The following is a 9,333-nucleotide window of genomic DNA, read 5'->3' as shown; positions in this document are numbered from 1 at the left end:
ACGTGCGACCATACCATACTATCATAATATCTCCCCATACGCCGGTACAACCAACGCCACGTATGGGGCCTGTCTCAATGCCGGATAACCTACGCCACGCGAGACCTGCACATCATATCACATATCTCCACATACGCCGATACAACCAATGTCACATATGGGTCTGTTGACACGCCGGATAATCTACGCCACGCTCGATCTCAACACAATATCACATATCTCCCCATACGCCGGTACAACCAAAGCCACGTATGGGGCCTGTCTCAATGCCGGATAACCTACGCCACGTGAGACCTCAACATCACATCACAATATCTCCCCATACGCCGGTACAACCAATGCCACGTATGGGGCCTGTCCGCACGCCGGATAAGCTACACCACGTGAAACCTAACTTTCACAGGGTGGTACTTGTAGTGTAACCGAAATTCGGGGAGGTACCTAAGGTAGTGCGTATAGCACTTCAAACTGACAATCTAGACTCCCTTTTATACCTTTACAAACATATATAAATATATAATTTACTTCTAATATTGTGTAAACCTCAACAATAGTCTAACACCCGATAATCCTCCTGGGAAGGTGAGATTACTCCTAGAGACTCACGGTCAACCAAGGGTCAAACTACCCTAACCCTGGTCAAACGGGCCTACGGGGCCCACGACCTCCAAATTCCAATCCAAAAGTTCCTATGGGATCTATAAGGTATAGGACAATCGTCCTGCAAGTTTGGTCTAGATCGGACGGTCGGATTGCTCACGATCGCACGATCTGACAGTTATTATAAAACATAAACTTTAAATTATTTATTCGGAACATCTGGGGCTCCGATTCATAATCCGTGAAATCCTACACGATCCTAGAAATACCTAGATTAACATATATTAAATTTAAGACACCATCCAACCTTCCTAACCTATCGAACCCGGATAACGTGCAATAGGCAATATCCGTTCGATAGTCAAACGACGTCCGAATTGAGATCCGCGAAATCCTACGCACTCGTGACAACCTAAGGATCTCATTGAGACACAGTACTACTTCACTACCCTCGCCCATGCGCTTCCACACCTGCGGGAAGCGTTAGGTGTCCAAAGCGATTACGCATAGCTGAAAAATCTCAAAACCACGGCTCCAAACTCCTACCCTAGGTATAACACCCTATTTGGAGCCACTTTTGTTCTTGGACCTACCACAAAAACTGACTGGAGGTGGCCAGAATCGAATCCCAAAATCGGCCGAATTTCAATTCGAAAATCGAATTGCCTACGCTAATAATCGATCGAATCCTACCTAACAGGCAGCTACAGCATGAAAAGTAGGTGAGAAACCATACCTCGCTCGTCGAAATCGGTGGCCGAAGGAGGGAGATTGACTGCGGCGAAGATCGGACGACACCGGCCACTTCTTCACCATTTTTCAGCGAAACCACGGCTGCTGGAGGCGGGAGTCGGCTGGGGTTGGAAGAGGACAACACCCCGGTCATTTTGGTACTGGCCCCGTCCACAGCCGTGGCCGGTAGCCGAAGTTACGAGGAGAGAGAGAGAGAGAGAGACTGACGGGGAGAAAGAGAGAGCTCGCGGGAGGGAGGGAGAGAGAGAGAGAGAGAGAGAGAGAGAGAGAAATCTGATTTTTATAAAAATCCCATTTTGAAATAATTACAATTGTGCCACTGGGTTTCTTTTGACCATATCTCTCTCGTTACAACTCCGATTCGAGCCTACTACGTGTCTACGAACTCATCTCAGTACGTCCTATCCAAAAATACTAGTCACTGCCCCAAACTCTCTCCGGTTAAGAATATGACCCAAATGCCCTTATCCCAAGGGTAAATTTGTAATTTGTTTTAGATAATTAAATAATTTAAATAAGGGGTTTAATTTGGAGTCGGGGTGTTACATCAAAAAATAAACCTATTTATTTTATGGTTGTCCAATAGAGATCTCTACATTTTCTATTTCCTACACATATCTATAAATCTATGTGTAAAACCCAATTTCAAATTTAAATTATCAGTAGGATATAAGATGTAAGAATCCAAACCAAAATATCTAAAAATTTAGATTTCTTTATTATAGCCAAAAGAATATTTTGCCCTCGCATATTTTAATGGGGGAAAATTTGACTTTTTGATCGGAAAAGAATTTGAGAACTCCGCTTGCACCGTTGCGTAGAGCACGGCGAAACGAGTCCGTAGACATGGAGTAGACCCGAATTGGAGTTCTAACGAAGAAATTACGATCAAAATACTGCGAAGGGCAAAATGGTAATTTGAAAAAGTCAGATTTTTATCTCTCCCTCTCCCTTCTCTCTCCTCAGTTCTCTCTCCTCCCCACGCAACCCGCAGCCGCCCCTCCCCTTTCAGTTCCGTCGCGCCGCCGCCACAGGGCACGGCGACCCTCGCCGTTGGCGCCAACCAGACCAGCTCATCGTTGCCGATCTTCCCCGACCAGTCGCCACCCACGGGACGACCGGAGATCGCCGAAAACTGGCGATTTTTCGCCGGTTTTCACTCAAACTTCCACTCAATCGTTCTCCCTCATTTCGCCACCAAATCTTTCGAGTGAGGTATGGTTTTCCACCTATTTTGTGTGCTCTAACTGATGGTTAGCTGGGTTTAGATCGATTTCACCTCTAGGTTGCTCAATTTTCGATTTGAAAATCGGCCAAACTTTGGCCGCCGTGATCGGCCATTTTCGGCCATTTTTTGGGGGTTGTCCAAGAACAAAAGTGACTCCAAATGGGGTGTTTTACCTAGGGTGGGAGTTTGGAGTCTCGGTTCCAAGATTTTTCGACGCACCCTAATCGCTTTGGACACCCGATCTGCCCGCGCGTGAGGCGGCGCGTGGGCGAGGGTCGTATCATTATTCTAGACAGTTTTGAGGTCCTCGTGTCGTCACGAGCGCGTAGGAATTCACGGATCTAAATTCGGAGTCCGTTTGAGCCCCGAACGGATTTTCCATATCGCGCGATCCGTGGGTGCAGTGTCGTTAAATCGTTGGATCGCGCTGAATTTTGGATATGTCGGTCTACGTGATTTCAAGATTACGTAGGATTCGACGGATTGCGAATCGAAGTCCCGAATACTCCGAAATCGCGAACCCTGGGGCTAGGGTTTGGGTTTTAAGCGGTAACACGATTTTAGCTAATCCGACCTTCCGTTTCGGACCAAATTCGCAGAACATGGTTCCCGCTCTATGAGAAACCTTCAGGGAAGCTCAGATTGGCCATCGGACATCGTGGACCCCACGGGTCTCGGGTCGGCCGATCTAACAGTTTATCGCTTAGCTGAGCGTCGGACCTTCCAAAGCTGGTCCAAATATCTGAAAGGGCTAATGTGGGCATAGAAGTAACTTGGGATGAATTGCACGTATTTTCTAGGAGCCGGGGGCAGGGTGTTTAATTTAAATTCTTTTTATCCAGCAGTTTATTAATTTATTATTCTTGGATAATCAGGCATCAGGAGTCCAGCTAACCCACAGGAGGGACCTTCGAAAGGTCCAGCTAGCTCTGACCAGCAGTGAGTGGACTTTTCTTTCTTAAACAGATTTTATAATTATATTTTATATTTGATCTTGAATAAGTGTTATAGCATGAATTTTATTGTGAAAATACCTTTATTTTTATTAAAATCAGCCAAGCAGCAGATTTGAAGTTTTTGAGCCAAAAATAGTAGTTTAGTTCAGAATTATCAGAATTCAGAGGATATTAGTTTATATCAGAGAGAATTATTTTAGACCACCATGTACCAACTTACTATTTGGTGATTACCTAGAGTTGGACCGATGTCGACGGACATCCGGTCCGATTTCAGTTAGTCAGTGCACTTGACTTGCCTCACGAGTTTCGGGGACGCTCGGACCGTGAGTGCCAGGATTTGCGGCTCGGCAGACTTGGTGTCCCGAGACCTGCCAGGATTGCGGCTCGGCTGACTCTGTGTCCCCGAGACCTGCCAGGATTGCGGATCAGGCTGACTACGGTCCCCTGTATCTTGCCTGAGCGACTCGAGTGACTTGGTGTCATCGAGGACCTGCCGGCGGATCAGGCTGATCATAGTCCCCTGATTTCGCCAGTTTGCGGCTCGGGTAGCCTGTGTGACTCCCGAGACCTGCCAGGGAATTGACAGTTATCAGGGGTACAATTAGGTGGCAGTTTTAATAGACCTTTTTTAAAACTTTAATGCAGTTATTGTTTCACTCATTTCTATGAGTACATTCGATACTCAAACATGTGCTATACTGATATATTCTTATTTAGTATGTGAATATTTATATAGTTATGTTAATCTATGTTTAATTGGATATCTCAAGTTGATTATGATCAGAGCATAGTTATTATATCCTTATGTTTTCAAACGGGGGTTATTATGTTCTCAAATGTTTTTACGAACATGATTTTTAGTCCACTCACAATTTTAACTTGTTTTTCTCCCCCAGGCTGTAAAAGAAGGAAGGAAACCACCCGGGCCATCACCTTAGCTCCCGCCCCACCACCAAGACGTAGGATCTCGTTGTAACTTCTCTTTAGTTCTGTAAATTGTATAGAAAGGCTCTGATATCATGTTGAATATAAGGAACTGAAGTTGTGAACTATTTATTGAATTAGTCTGGCAGTTGGTAGGTTATTTGAGACTGTTTGACAGGTGGAAGATTTTGGGTTTGGTCAAAATACAGGGGACACTCTGCCGAATTTTCGGCAGAAGTCGGGAGAAAATTTTAAGGAAATTGAGTAAGGAAAGGGTAAAAAGGTCATCCATGCCCGACATTCGCCAGGTGTCGGACACGCGCAGGATTCGGCTCGGTTTTCAAAGCGGAAATTGGGTTGGGTCCTGTCATAAGAGGTCGTAGTATTCCTATGTTTTTACATCGTTGCCACCAGACTTCATATTTTATTTATAATTTATTTCAAGCATTTCATTAACTGCCATAATTGTAATTAATACTCCTTAATAATAGCATGTCAATCACCCCATTTCTTTTGGTTGTCATTCCCTCTCACATATCACCCCTTAAAATTGCAAACAAAAAAAAAAATCTATAAATTACATATCCAATAATGTACCTAAGAAAAATATAAATATACATATGTACGTATAAATATATAAATATGTTATTTAAATAAAATATAGGTATATTATTTACCAAAAAAATTAAAAAAAAAATAAGTTAGTTACTTTGTAGTTGAAATTTTCGTACATTTTTCATAAATTAAAAATAGGTACACAATAATTTATAGAAAATATAGGTACATTATTTACCCATAGGTAAATTATTTTACAATATACGTATAAATCTGTATAGGTAACATTATTTGGAGAGGAAAAATAGGTTCATTTAAAAAAATAGGTACATTGTTTTACTCAGTACGTTATTAGAGGAAAAAATAAGTACATTATTTAGCTAAAAAATAAGTTCATTTAAAAAAAATGCTTTTTTTTTTTTTGAGGACATAAAAAAAAAAAACTTTTCATAAAACAAACAATAAATAGATTACCAAAATATTTTTCAAAATAATTAGAATGTACACTATTATTCATTAAACTATAGTAAAATAGATTACTAGTAGTATAATTCATAAAAGGAAAACAACATAATTTTTTTATTAAATAAATCAATACGTTAATCACATGTAGATTACTAATACGTTAATGTTGAATTTAATATTTAATTTCAAATAAGTTTTTAAATTAATTCCTATATCCATTGCAACCATTTGAAAATCTTCCCAAATTCAACGTGTGTCATTAGTTACACCACAATATAACACATTAACTTGTAAATATGGATAGTTTTGGAATCCGAAAAATAGAATAAATCATATTTTAAGCTAAATTGGGTAACTTGCTTACATAAATCCTAATCATCGGATTTTATTTTAAAAAATAGAGTATTTTAAATAAAAATAATAATAAAAAAAGTTGTAGGTGATTAAAAATAAATTTTATAGATCTAAGCTCAATTTACTATTTATTTTATAGAACTACTTGGTGTCTTTATCTACTTACTGAATATTTTATTTGACTTAATATGTTTGCCAAATTAAAGTAAAGCAAAAACAGTGTGTAAACTTTGTGCCTCGTCCTATGACGAAAAGCTATGACGTATGCCACTTACCCAAGAAGCAACCCTCCAAAGTCAAAACAATTCCATGTCTTTTTTTTCTTTTTCTTTTTGGGATTGCTTCGCTGGAAAATTGAAGATGCCAATTCGAAGCATTATTGACTTGCACATACATATCTCCTACAATCGTGATTTTGGGCGCACCAAGTATTCACAGTGCGTTTGAATGAGGAAATTTAAAAGTACAAAGGATTTTATAAATGACAGAATTTAAAAGGATGGAAATTAATATTCCAGAATTTGTAAAGTTTCTTGTTTGGGTGATGGATTTAAAACACGGAATTTAACCTTTATTTGTAAATTTATCTTTTTTAAAAACTCAATTTGTCTTGAGATTTTAGAAATGACGACTTTTAGACAGAATTTAAAGTTGGGACTTATGATTTTCAAATTCTATGTTTTTTCCCAGGAGAAATTTCTAAATTTCTATGTTTTTTTTATCCAAACACGGGAATTGATTTATGTCAATTTAGAAATTCTGAGTTTTGCCAAAATCCCAAGTTTATTTCCCTCATCCAAACACATCATTATACAATCTGAAATCCGGATCCCAACTATTTCCAAAACTCTTCATCGCCTAAAAGAGATCGAAAACGCACCCGCATTGAACCGGATTTGAAAACATATGTTTTTGAAAACTAAGCAAAATATATACTATTACTGGTTCAGCTCATTGCCTTTATCATTGTTTTTATATGTTAATAATTGAAATTATAGGATGGCCCAACAGATTACAGAACAGAAACCCTAAACCCCCTTTTACCATAAGAAACTCAGAAAGTACAAAAATAAAATAAAAGAAAAGCAGGAACTAATAATTATAATTATCACTTGAATTTGCTGAACAATACACTCAAATATATTTATTACTACATCAGCAAACAAAATCACTATAATAAGTTGTGAAGGGGAAATGGAAAATCAAAAGATTCAATCTCTCGAGACATTTCCTTATTCTGAAGGGGTCACTTTTGCCTCCATACAGTTGTAAAAGCACAAATATAGTAATAATAATATAATTGTAAAAGCATCAACCAGCAAGTATTAGCTAGCGAGGGTGAATGGCGTAGTGTGTCTGTGTCACAGTGAGAGAGAAAACGACAGCCGCAGCCAAGAATGCCATGAGACTCCACGGACTAGAGAAATATTTGTCATAAAGGGACTTCATATCTCTCTGTAGTCGCACTGTCCAAAATGCTTTGAATTTGTGCCAGTGATGAAACTTACTTGACTTACTATATTCATTCACATCGTCGCACAACTTGCCAAAGCAGAAGTGCTTCAGGTTAATATGGTCTAAAATACTTTCGAAATCAACATAATATTTTCCTCCTGCAAAATTTTCATGCATGATCCCTTTTTCCTTGAGTAGTTTGATATCCTCTTTGGAACGTATGAGGCTCTTCATAACGATGACATACGATGTAATGTGATGCGAACTCTTGAGATGGCATTGCTCGAAAGCTATCAGGTTCCGGAAGAGCGAATCTGTTGTGTCGTCGATGAACAATGGTGGAATTTTGATTACTCCATCATCGAAATCTATGCTCAACAACTGGCCGTCGGTTGACCCTATTTCAAACTGGACTCCAATGTCATAAAGGTCTGAAGCGCAATACTTGAATTTATTCTTTTTTTTCTTGCTTGCTGCTTGGCTCAAACTTGGGCGGAAGAAGTTGTGCAAAAGATGAAGTAAATGCTGGCAGTCTTCAGTGTCCGTACCTTCTTTTATTGTCTGTTGGTTGCTTGGGTTTGCAGGACCCCCCAGTTCAATGATATGGCTCAAACTTGGGGGGAAGAAGTTGTTGCAAAGGTGAAGCAGCAAATTCTTGCAGCCTGCAGTATCCGTATCTCGTGTTATTTCCTGTTGGTACATAGGTTGAAAAAACTTGAGAGCCAGGGTAGCGACCGAATCTGGCGGTGTATATTTCACTATGTGAGGACGGATAATGCCATACAATTCTTCGAGAATAAAGAAAGGGATCTGGTTTTCAAGTAATGTCAGATCATGCCTAAGTGTTGGGAGCATCCAAGCACTACTGAATATTGGATCATTAGCTTGGTCGCAGGATTGGTGATTCTCTAGGAAAAGTTGCAATATGAAGCAACCGTCAACTAACATCATTTCTGCGAGATCATGCTCCTTAATATTTGTGAGATCTACAGCATAGCTTTCACGAACTTTTTTATTTAAAGGGTACTTCCCTGAAGCATAAAAGGCATTGGTGCACTTTTGCAAGCATTGGATAGTATTTATGATGTTGTCTGTTTGCTGGAAAATGAGGAGCATGTAACGCCATTTATGTTCTTTCATAGCTAAAAGGTTAGGATTATTGTTTCGATGGAGAGGTCCAATAGAGACAACGCGAGGTTTGTATGCATCATTCTTCACTTTTCGAAGTTTACTTGGAACTCTGTAGATGCTCAAGTGCTGTGACCCTTTTTTCACCTTTTCAAGCTTGTCCGAAAGCCCCCTCGCCCACAGATCACTATCGAGTATCTCCTGGGCAACCTGTTTTGAAAGAGAAGAGGAAAAGAAAAAGAGTTAAATTTGTAGGTATCTCTACTAGAGATATATTATTCCCAACTTTACCATTGGTGAGTGGATTGTATAGGTATATTACATGGAGTAGAGGTGCATTAAAAAGGTAATTTACCTGTTTGTTGGCTATTGGTAATTTACGAACATAAAAAAAATACTGATAAACAATTAAGAAACTTGATGAAGCTTAGCTAGAGGTAAAGAGTACAAGAGGGCAATTTAAACGGCAAATCTTCACAAGCACATCAACAAAGTCATGAAAAAAGATTGAGCTTAAGAAAGAAAAAATATATATATTTTAACCAACGTGAGTGAGAAATTGAATTACTAAAGAAGGAAAAAAAAAATTAACATTAGAATCAATTGCAACAAAATAAGTGTAAATATAGAAATATATAAATTGAACACATAATTAAAAAAAAAGGAATGTAATGATTAGAACCAATTTGGGGTTCCTATCTCTTCTTTTTTTTCCCCTTTCTTTCTCTCCCGGATATCTTCCCTATTTCTTTTCAGCTCTTTAAGAGTTACCTGACACTCATCTGTCATCTCAGCGGATTCGCCTACTACTCTGCGACCTCGAATATGCTTCCCAAGGGACAGAAGATTGTCTTTTATAGGGCAACCATGAAGATTAAGAACAATATAGAAAGACCGCACCAGTAATCCCAT

The 9,333-nt window shown here is 39.2% G+C and overlaps 1 protein-coding gene across 1 annotated transcript; it reads right to left on the bottom strand.

The window, feature by feature from the left end:
- Positions 1–7,167: 7,167 nt before the first annotated feature.
- On the bottom strand, positions 7,168–9,333 carry LOC117630532 (UPF0481 protein At3g47200-like). The gene is made up of 2 exons (XM_034363239.1): positions 9,193–9,333; positions 7,168–8,631 (listed from the first exon to the last, which is right to left on the bottom strand). The coding sequence occupies exons 1-2, from the start codon at positions 9,331–9,333 to the stop codon at positions 7,168–7,170; spliced, it is 1,605 nt and encodes a 534-aa protein (XP_034219130.1).

This window comes from Prunus dulcis, chromosome 6 (assembly GCF_902201215.1).
Source record: "Prunus dulcis chromosome 6, ALMONDv2, whole genome shotgun sequence".
In the NCBI taxonomy this organism is placed as follows: Eukaryota; Viridiplantae; Streptophyta; class Magnoliopsida; order Rosales; family Rosaceae; genus Prunus; species Prunus dulcis.
This window is presented reverse-complemented; position numbering and strand designations above follow the sequence as displayed.

What these genes read in the sequence shown, in the direction of transcription:
- LOC117630532 (XM_034363239.1), bottom strand. Translation starts at nt 9,333, where the DNA reads ATGGGATTACTGGTGCGGTCTTTCTATATTGTTCTTAATCTTCATGGT. An exon ending in AGATGACAGATGAGTGTCAG is followed by an intron (nt 8,632 to 9,192) that starts GTAACTCTTAAA and finishes CTTTCAAAACAG; the next exon opens with GTTGCCCAGGAGATACTCGA.